Genomic DNA, 17,243 nt, shown 5'->3' with positions numbered 1-17,243 from the left:
TATAAAATCAAATATATAAATTTAAAATCATTTTTGAAGGGTTATTTAAAAATATATTTCGAAGGGTTATATATATAATCAAGTCAGCTCGTGAACCACTTGATGTTAGAACTGACCCTCTCGAACCATATAAATTGGTGGAGTAGCCCCAAAAAAAAGTTAGTTCGTGAATCAAATGAGCCGAACTGGATTGGTTTGGATCGACGGTTCAAGTGGATTTTTCTGATCCGATTACACCCATATGTGTGGAATCTAACTTTTAGGTAGTCAATGATGGTGTGCTCTCCACGTTCGTGGAATTAACCATGACGGTTTCATTTGTCACATTCGACCACAAAACACTTACCTAGTGGTGCACAAAACTTCTCTTTATATATCTAATAAAATCTCAAAGCTGCATATATCTAGTAAAATATCAAAGCTGCAATAGAAAAATGAGGTCTTTTATGACGTTTCTTCTCTACTTTTGTTTCCAAATATTGGTGTATTGCATGCCATTTGCAACAGTTGCTCTTGCTTTGAGTTCAGAGACTGATAAGCTTGCTTTGCTTACATTGAAAGAAAAGCTTACAAATGGTGCACCAGATTCTCTTCCATCATGGAATGAGTCTCAACATTTCTGTGAATGGCAGGGTGTTACATGTGGTCGTCGTCATATGAGAGTCGTTGCCTTGCATTTGGAAAATCAAATATTGAGTGGTACTCTTGGATCATCCGTGGGAAATCTAACATTTCTAAGAATGCTACAACTTACAAATGTTAACTTGTATGGTGAAATTCCAAGTCAAGTTGGTCGTTTAAAGCGATTGCAAGTTCTTAACTTAAAGGATAACAATCTTCATGGCGAAATTCCTATGGAGCTCACAAATTGCACGAATATCAAGGTAATTCTTTTGCGCAACAACCGACTCGGTGGAAGAATTCCGACATGGTTTGACTCAATGATGCAACTTACTCAGTTGAATCTTGCTGTCAATAATCTAGTTGGTACTATTCCGTCTTCCGTGGGAAATGTTTCATCACTCCAAAAATTATCATTTGGAGATAATAGCTTTAAAGGAAGCATACCTTATTCTTTGGGTATGTTGTCAAGTTTGAATCTACTGATTCTAAGTTCAAATAATTTGTCAGGTGAAATCCCTAATTCTCTTTACAACCTATCAAATATTCAAGATTTGGATATTGGGGGAAACATGTTATCTGGTAGTCTTCCATCAAATATGCATCTTGCTTTTCCCAATCTTAAACGATTCTATATTGGAGGCAACCAAATAAGTGGAACTTTTCCGTCTTCATTATTAAACCTCACTGAACTAATACTGTTGGATATACCATATAATACTTTTGTTGGGTCAATACCTCTTACTTTGGGTCAATTAAATAAACTTGAGTCGTTTAATATTGGAGGTAATAATTTTGGGAGTGGAGGAGCTCATGATTTGGATTTTCTTTCATCGCTAACCAACTGTACTCAATTGTCAAAGATATATATTTTTGACAATGGATTTGGTGGTGTGTTGCCGAACATTATAGGAAACTTTTCCACCCATCTCCGTTTGCTTCATATGGAATATAATCAAATACATGGAGTGATACCAGAAAGAATTGGACAACTAATTGGTTTAACTGACTTAGACATTGGATACAATTTTCTTGAGGGAACAATTCCAGGTTCCATTGGAATGCTCAAAAATATAGTAGCATTGGGCTTCGATTATAACAAATTATCTGGTAACATCCCTATGGTCATTGGTAATCTTACTGTGCTGTCTGCACTAGATATATCTAACAATAAATTGGAAGGAAACATTCCAGTTACCATAAGGAAAATACTTACAAAGGAAAATTATGTTTCACTACAATAGTTTCACTACAATCTAAGGCTCAAATACTTACAAAGGAAAATTATGTTTCACTACAATAGTTTTGGTCTATGGTGGCACCGCTTTTCTTCCATCTATGTTATTGAGGTTCACTAATCTAGAAACAATACTACATGTTCAACTTCATCAAAGGGAGTTCTATTTTCACCCTTATTGTCTTGATAGGTATTGGTTGGTACTTGTACTTTCCTCAGTCAAAATTTTCCATTTGGATATTTTAGTGTATATTTATTACTTGTTTTTCTTATGCAGTACTTTATAAGATGGAGGAGGAATGTGAAATGTATAGAGGGGAGGCTCACAAGGCACCCATTCTAGCAGCTATAAAGTTGGGAATGTTGTCCTTTTGTACTGATTTGCAAAAATGTGAGATTTCCATCGAGCAAAAGTGTAAGTGGTTCTTAATTATGTTTATTCATTGGTGTTGGTGTGAGATTTATGCTTCTGTTTAGCTTCTAGGTCTATTTGTATATCTTGCTTTAATTTGTTTTATTTGTATACTTGAAACCTTAATCATATGTTGATTTCATTGAGATGCATTAACTTTTACCTATCATTTTTTTTATTCCTTTTTTATATATCATCTTTAAGATGGCTTAAGTCATGATTTTATTTTGGTTTTTGGGTAGGTAGTGAATTTATAGAGCATAGTATTGTTATTTGCTAGTTCTACCTGCAACTCATGATAACAAGTAGATTATATTTACAATACTTGATATATTTCTAAGTCTACCGGGACATTGGCAAATTGTCTTGAATTTCTTTCTTTGCTTGCATTTTTCAAGTATCAATTGTCTAAGATTTCTATATTTGTGTTCTATATTTGTTTTGCTGATGAAGATTTCTTTGGAGCAGGAAGCTCTCTTTGGGAAATTGATACAGCTCGTCACCACTACTGTCCTCTTGTCTCACGACAAGTGTTTTGATCTTTGGCACATTACTCCTTGTTTTCCTTTTCTTCGGTTTTATATTTAATCTGTGTTTATGGATTTTGACATGCTTTTACATGTACTTTTAGGTCCGCTTTGTCTCCTGAAACTGATTTGACAGTCAAGGCCAAAACAAGTGATGTTAATGTAGGTGATTTTAGTGTTGGTAATGTTGATGATTTTGATGTTGCAAATTGATAGATGATTAGTTCTACTGCACTGATATTGATGTCCTGTGGTCATAATTTACATGTACGCAGTCAGACATGTACCTAAATTCAACACAAATAGCAGTTCAATGCTTATTTTATGGTATGGCCTCTTCTTAAGTATTTTATGAGTTGAATCCAAGACTTAGGTTCTTTTGAGTTTGTATGTATGCAATGTATCTTACTGTCTTTCTCAATTCTTCCTTTGTTAGTGTCTTATCTGTTTATTTTGACACTTGTAATAGTGTCAATTTGCTTAGTTTTTAGTTATTGTTTAGTTTGTGTTTGTTTGGTATTGGTTATCTTGTTGGATGAAATTGGAAGAAGTTACGTGATAGTAGCATAAAATTGCTACCAGCTATTTATGAATGTAAAAAAAAAATGACATTACCCACGGCAATACAGTAGGTAATACTTTCCTATGGCAAAACCGTGGGTAAGTATTAGAAATGTTTTCTATGGCAAAGCCGTGGGTAAAGTCCTCCTCATGGTATTGCCATGGGTGATTATCCACGGCAAAGTTTTGGATAATAACGTGGGAAAGGCCGTGAGTAACCTTATTCACGGCATTTTCTTGGGTAATGAGTTACCAACGAGGCAAAATGTCATGGACTCGTGCCGTGGGTAAATCTCATGTACTCATAGTGAAGCCGTGGGTAATGACAAAAATGGCCGTGGGTATAGACTGATTTTCTTGTAGTGAAAACTTGCAACGTGGTTAAAAGTAATAAGGATACATTAGTAAATTTGGTGGTAATCGATTTTAATATATTTGTAATAGATATGAAAAGGGCTGTTTCGGTATTATAAAAAAATTTAATGAAATTTTGGGTGTAATTAACAAAATTTCACTAAAAAGTAAGTGTTGAAGAGAATTAATTTGCACTTCCACCATCTTTCTTAGTCAACGATAGTGTGCTCTCCGCGTTGTTGGAATTAGTCATCACCTGTTTTCTTTTTGTGGAATATCTACGTTTTGAATTTTGATGGGAAAGTAGCTATAAGTCGTTTGTCAAAATAATTAATGCAACCATAAACCACTTGCCTAGTGCACATTCATCTCTTTATATATCTAATATAAAATTTCAAAGCTGCATATATATATCAAAGCTCCAATAGAAAAATGAGGTCTTTTATGACGTTTCATCTCTACTTTAATTTCCATATGTTGGTCTATTGCATTCCATTAGCAACAGTTGCTCTTTCCTTGAGTTCAAAGACTGATAAGCTTGCTTTGCTTGCATTGAAAGAAAAGCTTACAAATGGTGCACCGGATTCTCTTCCATCATGGAATGAGTCTCTACATTTTTGTGATTGGGAGGGTGTAACATGTGGTCGTCGTCATATGAGAGTCTCTGTCTTGCATTTGGAGAATCAAACATTTGGTGGTACTCTTGGACCATCTGTGGGAAATTTAACATTTCTAAGAATACTACAACTTAAAAATGTCAATTTGTATGGTAAAATTCCAAGTCAAATTGGTCGTTTAAAGCGATTGCAAGTTCTTAACTTAAACGATAACAATCTTGATGGCGAAATTCCTATGGAGCTCACAAATTGCACAGCTATCAAGGTAATTTTCTTGCGCAGCAACCGACTCTCTGGAAGAATTCCGACATGGTTTGAGTCAATGATGCAACTTACTCAGTTGAATCTCGGTGCCAATAATCTCTTTGGTACTATTCCATCTTCTCTGGGAAATGTTTCATCACTCCAAAATTTATCACTTGCACAAAATCACTTGAAAGGAAGCATACCTTATTCTTTGGGTATGTTGTCACGTTTAAAACTACTGATTCTAGGTTCAAATAATTTGTCAGGTGAAATCCCTCATTCTCTTTACAACCTATCAAATATTCAAGTTTTTGATCTTGGGTCGAACAAGCTTTTGGGTAGTCTTCCAAAAAATTTGAATGTTGTTTTTCCCAATCTTATAGCATTCTTGATAGGATACAACCAAAAAATAAGTGGAACTTTTCCGTCTTCATTATCCAACCTCACTGAACTCCAAATGTTGGATATATCATATAATGCTTTTTTTGGGTCAATACCTCTTACTTTGGGTCAATTAAATAAACTTGAATGGTTTAATATCGGAGGTAATAATTTTGGGAGTGGAGGAGCTCATGATTTAGATTTTTTTTCATCGTTAACCAATTGTACTCAATTGTCTATGATATATATTTTTAACAATAGTTTTAGTGGTGTGTTGCCAAATCTTATAGGAAACTTTTCCACCCATCTCCGTTTGCTTAATATGGAGAATAATAAAATATATGGAGTGATACCGGAAAGAATTGGACAACTTTTTGGTTTAACTGACTTAGAAATTAGAAACAATTTCCTTGAGGGAACAATTCCAGATTCAATAGGAAAACTTAAGAATATAGTATCATTGGGCTTTGCTGATAACAAATTTTCCGGTAACATCCCTATAGTCATTGGTAATCTTACTATGTTATCCGAACTAGATCTATCTAGAAACAAATTGGAAGGAAGCATTCCAATTTCAATAAGAAATTGCACCCAATTGCAGAAGTTAAGTTTATCTAGTAACAAATTGAGTGGTTATATTCCCAATCAAACATTTGGTTATCTAGATGGTTTAATATATCTTTACTTGTACAACAACTCGTTGTCTGGTCCCATTCCTTCAGAGTTTGGTAACTTAAACCATCTTTCACAACTGTATCTAAGCTTAAATAAATTGTCCGGTGAAATTCCTAACGACTTAGCATCTTGCATATCATTGACACAACTTGGGCTGGGTGGAAACTTCTTCCATGGAACTATACCATCGTTCTTGGGCTCCTCTTTAAGGTCCCTTGAAATTTTAGATCTTTCTAGAAATAATTTCTCAAGCACAATCCCTTATGAACTAGAAAATCTAACATATTTGCATAAGTTGGACTTGTCTTTTAATAATCTTTATGGTGAGGTTCCTATGGAAGGTGTCTTTAGCAATGTCTCGGCAATTTCACTAGCTAGAAACAGGAACCTTTGTGGAGGAATACCTCAATTGAAGCTTCCTCCATGTTCTAAAGTTTCTACCAAGAAACATAAAAGATCTCTCAAAAAGAAACTTATCATCATCATTAGTGTAATTGGCGGAGTTTTGATCTCTTTCATAGCATTTTTAATCGTCTATTTTGTCACGAGAAAGCCTAAAATGTTACTTTCTTCACCATCTTTGCAAAATGGGAGCTTAAGGGTTACTTATGGTGATCTACATGATGCAACCAATGGATTTTCTTCATCCAATTTGGTAGGAACGGGAAGTTCTGGTTCTGTTTATAAAGGGCATCTTCTTCATTTTGATAGAGTTATTGCTATAAAAGTGTTGAATCTTGAAACACATGGTGCTGCAAAGAGTTTCATGGCTGAATGTAAAGCTCTAGGAAAGATGAAGCATCGGAATCTTGTAAAGATCATAACTTGTTGTTCAAGTGCTGATTACAAGGGTGATGATTTCAAGGCTATTGTTTTTGAGTTCATGTCTAACGGGAGTTTGGAAAATTTGTTGCACAACAGTGAAGATGAGTCTAAAAATCTTAGTCTAAACTTCACACAAAGGGTAGACATTGCTCTTGATGTAGCTAATGCATTGGATTATCTTCATCATAACGTAGAGCAAGTTGTAGTTCATTGTGATGTTAAACCAAGCAATGTTCTTCTTGATGATACCCTTGTTGCCCACTTAGGAGACTTTGGCATAGCTAAACTCATTCACGGAGCCATGGAGAATTCCAGTAAAGCCCAAGTCATTTCTTCCGCAATTAAGGGAACTATTGGATATGTTCCTCCAGGTAAAGTGTTTTCTATCACGTAGTTCAAAGTGATTACTCTCTTTAGCTTTCACACAAATGCTTTCTTTATAACCATTATGCTTAAGAATTTCATATATCATTTCCTTAAATTTTTTAATAAAGAATTGTTGTTGTTTGTAAAGAGTATGGAGCAGGTGGTCAAGTATCACCACATGGAGATATCTACAGCTATGGCATTCTTCTGCTAGAGATGCTCACTGCAAAGAGACCAACAGATAGCATGTTTTATGATAATCTAAATCTACACAAATTCTGCAAGATGAAAATTCCAGAAGAAATTCTCAAGATAGTGGATTCAAGTTTGCTTATGCCATTTTCTGAAGATCAGAAATTTGTTGTGAAAAACAACATTAAAGAGTGTCTAGTGATGTTTGCTAAAATAGGAATTGCGTGTTCTGAAGAATTTCCTACTCAGCGAATGATCATAAAAGATGTTATAATGAAGTTGCTTGAAATTAAACAGAAGTTGACATGCTAGAAACTATTATTCAGCCAATGTTATTTTGGTTAGTCTTTTAGTTTTAGCTTTAAGTTTTATTGTGTTTATTTCTCTGCTTTTGCAGTGTATAGCTTGTAATCGAGTTTGCCTTGAGTTCAATAAAATTTTATGTGCAAATGCCTTTGGTTTACTGATGCTGCCTTTAATTTTACTTCTGTTCTGCCTTCAATTTCAAAAGCCATTTGGCTTTTGCTTAGGCTTTAAGGTACTTACTTGGTGTCATGCCAATATGGGTTGTAGGAGCACTTTAATTTAGTACTTCCTGAATTTTAGTAATTGAGTTTAAGATAATTAATTTATCTCCTCTAAAATGTAAAGTGAGGAGTTTACTTTAAATTGTGAAGTCAAGAGTAGGCGCGTTTCATTTCCTAAATAATAGTACTCCCTCCCTCTATCAAAATAACATGACACATTTTGACCATGTAGTGCACTATTCACATAACATGTGCGACTATATTTTTATACTGATATATATAATATAATGATAAATGGAAGTTGTCGAACTTTTCTGGATCAGTATTTTCTAAATATCAACTTCTTATAACATTGTTACTAGGAATTCGTTAGCATTTGCTTTTTTATTTTTCTCCCTTAAATTTGAAAGTTGAATTAATACTTTCGTCACACAAGAGATAAATATTAGACACTTTAGTCGTTATAGTGTCTATTTTATAAGTGCACAACCGGTTTATAATCTTTGTAATTTAAGGGATTAAATTGTTTAATATTCGTAATTTAAGAACCTAAAATATCTAATAATTATAACTTTACGAACTAACATGAGGGTAGTTTTGTAATTTCACCTATAGAAAAAAAATCAATTTCCGAAATTAAGAAGCTCCTCCTCCGCTGCATTTAATCATTGATAGCTTTTATCTGTTATTATTTGGCTAGTATGACCTTGTTATTTTATGGATAAATGGTCCTATCAAGATGGCGAATATTAATAATTCATAGCGAATATTTAAACAATTTGGCGTGATGATGGGCCACAATCACGATCATATCCCTCCCTCATGTGTTATTTTCACATGAGATGGCAATGTGTAATTTCCCACCGCCATTAACATTTATTTCATTTATTTTTTTACATGTTTCTCTTTTTTTTTTTAGCAGCAAAATAATTTTATTAAGCCCAAATCAAAACAAAAATCTGTTAAGGAGGGAGAATAAATACAACACCAGTACATGTACATTTACAACTAGATGTTTCTCTCTTATTTTGAATAAGATTCATTCTCGTGTAACAAGTAACAACTACCTTCATTAAATTTAATTTATTTTAGGGGTCACGAAGCGGGATTCCAGTTCCCACACCATTTATCAGTAAGTTGATGGGCCGGCTTACCAAACAATTTTGGTATAAATGATATTTTGGTCCTTGTAAGTTGACGTGTTTTTACTTTTAGTCTTTGTATTTTATTTTTTTTGTTTTGAGGAATTCATTCTTGTAAATTGACGTGTTTTTGCTTTTAGTTCTTAAAGCTAAAATCCGTAGAAAAATCTGCAGGAAAATCCGGAGAAAACATGCAGATTTTAACAAAACTATTAATTATTTATTTCGCCGATAAATTTACTACTTGAATTACAAAATTATTAATTATTACTAAAAAGTTGACAGTAAATATTTTTCAACAATGATAACAGAATTTCAAGAGGTTTTAATATCAATGTCAAATTCTTCTAAGGGTTAAATATATTTTTAATTTTTTTTAAATATATCAACTTTCAGTTTTAGTCCCTATAAAATTAATATTCCTTCAAATTTTGGTCCCTTTAAATTTTCAGATTTCAATTTTAGCCTCTGCTATTTAACACCCTTTCCTCCATTTTTTTCATCCCAAATATAAGAATAAAAAAAAAAAAAAAAGCCCTCATCTTATCTTATCTTATTTGTTAAAAGAGTTAGGTGAGACAGAGCAATAGGTTTTGCCACCCCTAACTTAATTTGATTTGTAGATTGGAGTAATGGAGTAAACCCGCAACTTAATTGTTTGCTTTCTTGTTGGACTATTATCAAATATATCAACTACTACCTAAATCCTTAAAGGCCATTCAAAAAAAAAACTAATTAGTACCTATGAAATACTTGTTAAGAAATTAAATTAGATAAAAAATATTTAAAATTTGGGTAATTTATCTTTTAAAAATATACAAAATAGTGGATTCTAGGGTGAGGGAGCAATTAAGTCTCTCACCGATGTACCACACTATTTCACCGTTAGATTAAATGGTCCATTTTTTTATTACCAGATCTTATATAACCTTCTTCCAAAAAAATAAACAAAAATAAAATGTTGTATCTCCTCTTTGCAAAACTGCTGCAACCATCCATTTTTCTCAGAATTTTCCATCACGGTATAAATTGCTCCTCAATTTGCACATTAATGAAAAAGAATATAGAAGGCCACCCCCCCCCCCCCCCCGCGTATTTGGATTGGATTTGAAATAGTAAACATTATTGTATTTCTCTTTAAATGAAAAATGAACACAAATGAGAAAATTGGACTTTTTCAACCATGGAGATTGGACATCGATTATTAAAAAGGGAATGGTTGAATAATACCTTGGTGTTAGGGGTGGCAGTTAGATGGAGAACCACCGTGACAAGAAAATAATTGGGTTCGGTGTTTTAGAAGAAGCTGATGAACATGGAGGTTGGATGGCTAATAATTATGTGTGATACTAAAAAATGTTATCATGTAACCTAATTTAATCTAATGGTTAATTTTAATTGTACACTGGTGAGGGACTTAATTGCTCTCTCATCCTAGAATCCACCATACAAAATATATTTTTTAATGTAAAACTTATTTTTTAGTTTCTTTAGCTAGTGCTTTCACCCTAGGTGCACTAGTTAGTATAACCCATGTAAAAATCCACAACTAATAACAAATTTTATAGGTTTCCGTAAGTTTAACTCAGTTAGTACGAACATTAAATAATATATGTGGAGATTGGAGTTCGAACCTCGACATCCATCACTTATAAAATTTCTAATTAGCCATTAAACTATTTGAAAAAAAGATAATAACAAACTATAGTCAAGTCAATCAATTAAAGAACTCACTCTCATAACGTCACATATCAACTACGTACTACCAAAATCGTTGAATAAAATAATATAGTCCAAAAATAGTATCAATTTTTTCAATGTGTTATTTTAATTGATTTTTTCAAAGTTTTTATAATATTGATTTTTTTTTTCAACCGTAGTAACCAAGGTTTTAAATTGCGGTCCGCATCCGCAATTGCGGTCGCAGTATTGCTGATGCGGTAGCCACCGCAACTGCATTACACCGCAAATTGCGGTGTGATCTTAATTCACATGTACGGCCGCATCACAACCGCATCGGAAGTCGCATCAGATGTTTTCGGCGATGTTCGTTCAAATTTTCTCACCAAAATATAAAATTTATCATCTTCAAATCCTAATTTGTGTCAAATTAATGAAAAATCTTACTTTAAACAATCTATCAACCGTGTATTTTCAATACATTCAAATTATTGTTTATGGAATAAACTAAATAGTGTAGTTACATACTAGTTTCATTTTATCTAGCTTGTGAAATATCAAAATGATTTCACGCCGCAACAACCGCATTGCCGTTGCAGCAACCACAATGACCGCATTCGCAATAACTGCAACTGCAACCACATCCACGACCGCAACCGCAATTTAAAACCTTGGTAGTAACGTAGTGTCAATTTTTCTAATGCATAATTTTCCTGCAGCAAATTCTTTATATAACTCTAATCATACCTCAAAATTTACCAATAAACAAATTCTCCGGTAGCAAAATGATGACTTCTATGTCCATCTTTCTTCTCTGTTTTGCTTGCCAAATGTTGGTGTACTTCATTCCCACAGTTGCTCTTTCTTTGAGCTCAGATACTGATAAAGTTGCTTTGCTTGCTTTGAAGGAAAAGCTTACAGACGGTTTACCAGATTCTCTGCCGTCATGGAATGAGTCTTTACATTTCTGCGAATGGCAGGGTGTTACATGTGGTCGTCGTCACATGAGAGTCTCTGCCTTACATTTGGAAAATCAAACATTGGGTGGTACTCTTGGACCATCTTTGGGAAATCTAACATTTCTCAGGATACTACAACTTAGAAATGTATTCTTGCATGGTAAAATTCCAAGTCAAGTTGGTCATTTAAAGCGACTGCAAATTCTTGACTTAAACAACAACAATCTTGACGGAGAGGTTCCTATGGAGCTCGCTAACTGCACAAGTATCAAGACAATTATTTTGTTCAAGAATCGACTCATCGGAAGAATTCCTACATGGTTTGAGTCGATGATGCAACTTACTGAGTTGAATCTTGGTGCCAATAATTTAGTTGGTACTATTCCATCTTCCTTGGGAAATGTTTCATCACTCCAGAAATTATACCTTGCTGATCAAAATCACTTGAATGGAGGCATACCTTATTCTTTGGGTATGTTGTCAAATTTGAAACAATTGACTCTTGGTTCAAATAATTTGTCAGGTGAGATCCCTCATTCTCTTTACAACTTATCAAATATTGAATATTTTGATCTCGGGGAAAACGAGTTATTCGGTAGTCTTCCATCAAATATGAATCTTATTTTTCCCAATCTTGTAGAGTTGTACGTTGGGGCCAACCAAATAACTGGGAATTTTCCTTCTTCAATATCGAACCTTACTGAATTGCAATATTTTGATATAGGAGAGAATTATTTCAATGGGCCAATACCTACTACTTTGGGTCGATTAGATAAACTTGAATTCTTTTATATTGGCACAAATAATATTGGTAGTGGAAGGGCTCACGATTTGGACTTTATTTCCTCATTCCACATTCAATCGGAAAGCTTAATAATCTCGTAGATTTGATCATGCAAAAAAACAACTTATCCGGTAATATTCCTACAAGTATTGGCAATCTTACTACCTTATCTGTACTATATCTACCCGGCAATAAATTGCAAGGAACCATTCCATTCACCCTTAGATATTGTACCAACTTACAAAAATTGAGCTTAGCTGATAACAAATTGAGTGGTGATATATCTAATCAAATATTTAGCTATCTAGACAGTTTAATATATATTTTCTTGGAAAACAACTCCTTGACCGGTCCCATTCCTTCAGAGTTTGGTAATTTGAAGCAACTTTCATTATTATATCTAAACTCAAATAAGTTGTCTGGTGAAATTCCTAAGGATCTGGCTAATTGTGTAACATTGATCGAACTTGGGTTGGCGAGAAACTTCTTGAATGGAAGTATACCTTTGTTCTTAGGCTCTTTAAGATCCCTTCAAATCTTAGACATTTCTAACAACAATTTCTCTAGCACAATACCCTTTGAACTAGAAAATCTAACATTCTTGAATACTCTAGACTTGTCTTTTAACAATTTATATGGCGAGGTTCCTAAAGGAGGTGTCTTTAGCAATGTCACGGCAATTTCACTAACTGGAAATAAGAATCTTTGTGGAGGGATACCTCAACTGAAGCTTCCTGTGTGTTTTAGGGCTCATTCTAAAAAACACAAAAGATCTCTCAAAAAGAAACTTATCGTCATCAGTGTAATTGGGGGGATTTTGATATCTTTCATAGCCTTAACATTTGTCCATTTTCTCACGAGAAAGCCCAAAAGGTTACCTTATTCCACATCTTTGCAAAATGGGAACATGAGGGTTACTTATGGTGAGCTACATGAAGCAACCAATGGCTTTTCTTCATCCAATTTGATTGGAACAGGAAGCTTTGGTTCTGTTTACAAAGGGTCTCTTCCTTATTTTGAAAGACTTGTTGCTGTAAAGTTTCATGGCCGAATGTAATGCTCTTGGAAAGATGAAGCATCGGAATCTTGTCAAGATCCTAACTTGTTGCTCAAGTATTGATTATAATGGTGAAGATTTCAAGGCTATTGTTTTTGAGTTTATGCCTAATGGTAGTCTAGAAATGATGTTGCACAATATTGAAGGGTCTGAAAATCATAATCTCAACTTTAAACAAAGGATAGACATTGCTCTTGATGTAGCTCATGCAGTTGATTATCTTCACAATGATACAGAGCAACCCGTAGTTCATTGTGATATTAAGCCAAGCAATGTTCTCATTGATGATGATATTGTAGCCCACTTGGGAGACTTTGGCTTAGCTAGGCTCATTCATGGAGTCACAGGACATTCAAATAATGATCAAGTTATTTCCTCCACAACTAAGGGAACTATAGGATATGTTCCTCCTGGTAAAGTTCTGTCTTTCACTTATTTGTTAACTTATATTTTCATGGCATACCAATTCAAAGTGTTTGCTATCTTTATCTTTTTTCCTAAGCAATTGTTGTTTTTTTTCTTCTAAAGAATATGGAGCAGGTTGTCTAGTTTCCCCAGAGGGAGATATCTACAGTTATGGGATTCTACTATTGGAAATGGTCACTGGAAAGAGACCAATAGATACCATGTTTAATGAGAATCTAAATCTACACAAACTCTGTAAGATGAAAATTCACGAAGGAATTCTCGAGATAGTAGATTCACATTTGCTTATGCCATTTCTTGAAGATCAACGAGTTATGGAAAACAACATAAGGGAGTGTCTAGTGATGTTTGTTAAAATAGGAATAGCTTGTTCTGAAGAATTTCCTACTCAACGAATGCTCATTAAAGATGTTATAGTGAAGTTGCTTGAAATTAAACAAAAGTTGCACTGCTAGGCACTTTTACCTTCACATGATGGACAAGTCTTGTATTTGCCACGTATATAGTGGGAAAAAATTTGTGTTTGTATTCAGTTAGTATGGTTTTGTTAAGAAATGTTGTTGGTTGTTGTCATTAACTTTACTCAGTTTATAAGAACCTTATATTATATGTATAAGAGTTGTGATTAAAATTCCAAATACTCCACTTATTCAGTTATAGAGTTACGATTTTTTGGTTTAAGAAAACTTTAAACTATTACTTTTATCATTTTAATATCAAATTTTTCAAAAATAAAATAAAGTGATATTTTATTCTTATTGAAAGCAAAAATATAGGTATAATGATGATATCTTTAAGTAAATCAAACATTGATCTTCATTAATAAAGTGTTAGAGAATTAAATATAAAAGTTTTGTATTAAAATTTTGCATTTAACAATGTTGCTAACATGTGCTTTCAGGGCACATGTTAAGGAACTCAAAAGTGAAAAACTTATATTGAAAAAAAGTAGTATTTTGATTTTTATCAAATTGAATACACGGATTTTTAGACACATATTTCTATATTAAAGTTTCTTAGCATTTAATAAGAGATGTTTAAATTACTTTTTTTTTATATAGAAAATGAATATTAATGAAAGGACTTCTATTTTTCTTAGAGAATGTATCACTTTGGGAATTCCAACTATTTCTTTAATCAATATAAATTTATGTCTTAAATACTCTAATACTATAATTAAAAAAGTATAAAATATATTTTTTCATATATTTTAAATAATTTCTTATTCAGTACTCCCTCCGGTCCTTTTTATAAGGAACACTTTAAAAAAATTACGCAGACCAAAAAACCACATTGTAAATAGTTATTTTCATTTAAGACTCCTATAAGTTTAAACTTATTCCATATATACCCTTATTTAATTAATCTTAATTCAACTAACTTACTTATTTTTAATATTATCTCTCATAATAAATAAGGGCATAAGTGAAATCAAACATTTAAAACATTTGAAAATTGATCAAAGTTTCTTATAAAAAGATCAATTTTTTTTTCCAAAATGTTCCTTATATAAAGAACTGGAGGGAGTATTATAAAATTTTCCTTGCATTTAAATGAAATCTATAGTGTATTTCTTATTATATTTCCGAAAGCCTAGACCATAAAGTTTAATAGAAAATTATAAATTTATCCACATTTAATAACCTTTTTTAAATTTTTTTTTTGAAGAGAATCTTATTATATAATGAAGACCCAACATCATATATAATAAGAAATTAAGGAAAATACTAACTAATATTTCTGACATACTGGTTAAGAAAAGTAAAGATACTAAAATTATTTTAGACCTTGTGGTAGTTAACATTTTAATTAATGCATGTTTATGAGGTTTTTGGGATGGATGTGGGGCGTCAAGTATGGTTAGGTATGGTTCTAATATGGTATGATGTTATGTGGTTTATTTGGACTTTTCGGAATGATATTATCTTTGTCGGTGAGTCTTCATCGGTTGATAATCTTGTGGATAAGGTGAAACTTTCCTCCGGAAAATGGTTTTTAGGTAAAAACCCTGATAGCCCATGCTCTTTCTACGAGTTAAGGTGCAATCTCTCTTATGCTCGTCCAATAAAGCGAGGTGAAGATGCGATGTCGGATGCTTCTGGTTCATGTTGAGTGGCATCTCTTGAGGTGTCCGCTCTTGAGGTAAAATAATCGTGTTCAATGGAAGATTGACAATGTCTTAGGGCCCGTTTTTCATCGGTTTATATTTGAGCTTATGCTACTCAAATAAATAAATTTTCATATATTATTATAAGTTTGTCAATGTAGTTTATGAAAAAATAGTTTATAAAAATTCAGTTTTCGTTAGTAGAAACATATAAATTAACATAAAACCTTATTTATTTGCATAAGCTATTTTGTATAATTTTAAAAATAAGCTAATACAAACTTTGATAAAGAAACAAAGTGAGTAACAAATAAGCGCATTAATAATTATTATAAGTCTTTCATTCCTAGTCGGTCAACCCAACAAGCCATGGTCCCCAACGACTCCCCAACTTGTCCATTGGACTAAAGTTAGCTTGAGGATTATCTTCTAGGTCAAGTCTATTGTGAAAGACTTCACATGTACAAGTTACAAATACTACTATAACGAATTTTATAAAATCTACCGTTATATTAAAAGTTTATTTGATCATATAGATCATGTAGGTGTGGAAATGAGTCGAGTCGAATCGAACCTGTCTGAACTCGATTTGACTCAATAAGAATTAGTTCGACTCGAAACTTCGCTCGAGTTTGATACGAACATTTTTTTAAGCTCGAGTTTGGCTCGTTTAGAGTTCACGAACAGTTCGCTTCGGCTCATTAGGTTCAGTTCATGTTCAGTTCATTTTCAACTCGAAACTCAACTCAAGAGTTCGACATGAATTTTTTTTCTATTATTTTCCATTTTCTATTATTGTTAAGTGTTTGTCTTAGAGCATCCACAATGGAGATACTCATTTTTTAGTACTTAACTGCACCCCGTGTACACATCACTCATTTATAATTTTTTAATAATAGTACCTAATAAGTACTCAATCCCTCCAACTCAACATCTCTTAAAAAGTTCTAAACAGGCCCTACCAATAACACATCTCACCAATAATTATACATCATTATAAATGGGACCCACAAAAACAAAATAAGTACTAATACTTATTGTAGAACCAGTACATATTAGCTACTCAAATGGATATTGCTCCAATGATAGTACCTAATAAGTACCATGAGTACCTAATAGGTACTACATCATTGGAGATGGTCTTAGTTTCTTTAAAGTATTATATATATTATCAATTATCTAAATATATAAAATTAATTATATATCTGAAGAAAAAAAAATATCAATCCTATAAATATAAATGTATAAAATCAAATATATAAATTTAAAATCATTTTTGAAGGGTTATTTAAAAATATATTTTTAAGGGTTATATATATAATCAAGTCAGCTTGTGAACCACTTGATGTTAGAACTGACCCTCTCGAACCATATAAATTGGTGGAGTAGCCCAAAAAAAAAAGTTAGTTCGTGAATCAAATGAGCCGAACTGGATTGGTTTGGATCGACGGTTCAAGTGGATTTTTCTGATCCGATTATACCCATATGTACTATGGAGTTTGGATTCTGTCATATCATATGTGTGGAATCTAACTTTTAGGTAGTCA

The 17,243-nt window shown here is 32.9% G+C and overlaps 2 protein-coding genes and 1 pseudogene across 2 annotated transcripts; all 3 read left to right on the top strand.

The window, feature by feature from the left end:
- Nucleotides 1-398: 398 nt before the first annotated feature.
- On the top strand, nucleotides 399-7,464 carry LOC123921125 (probable LRR receptor-like serine/threonine-protein kinase At3g47570). Its single transcript, XM_045973538.1, has 4 exons — nucleotides 399-2,048; nucleotides 2,136-2,273; nucleotides 2,739-6,827; nucleotides 6,971-7,464. The coding sequence occupies exons 3-4, from the start codon at nucleotides 4,145-4,147 to the stop codon at nucleotides 7,324-7,326; spliced, it is 3,039 nt and encodes a 1,012-aa protein (XP_045829494.1). The 5' UTR covers nucleotides 399-2,048; nucleotides 2,136-2,273; nucleotides 2,739-4,144; the 3' UTR covers nucleotides 7,327-7,464.
- Nucleotides 435-1,865, top strand: LOC123922360 (LRR receptor-like serine/threonine-protein kinase EFR). The gene has a single exon (XM_045975084.1). The coding sequence runs from the start codon at nucleotides 435-437 to the stop codon at nucleotides 1,863-1,865; it is 1,431 nt and encodes a 476-aa protein (XP_045831040.1).
- Nucleotides 7,465-11,143: 3,679 nt separating the features above from the next.
- LOC123921124 lies at nucleotides 11,144-14,120 on the top strand (annotated as a pseudogene).
- Nucleotides 14,121-17,243: the final 3,123 nt, after the last annotated feature.

Source organism: Trifolium pratense, linkage group LG4, assembly GCF_020283565.1.
Source record: "Trifolium pratense cultivar HEN17-A07 linkage group LG4, ARS_RC_1.1, whole genome shotgun sequence".
NCBI classification, from domain to species: domain Eukaryota; kingdom Viridiplantae; phylum Streptophyta; class Magnoliopsida; order Fabales; family Fabaceae; genus Trifolium; species Trifolium pratense.
This window is presented reverse-complemented; position numbering and strand designations above follow the sequence as displayed.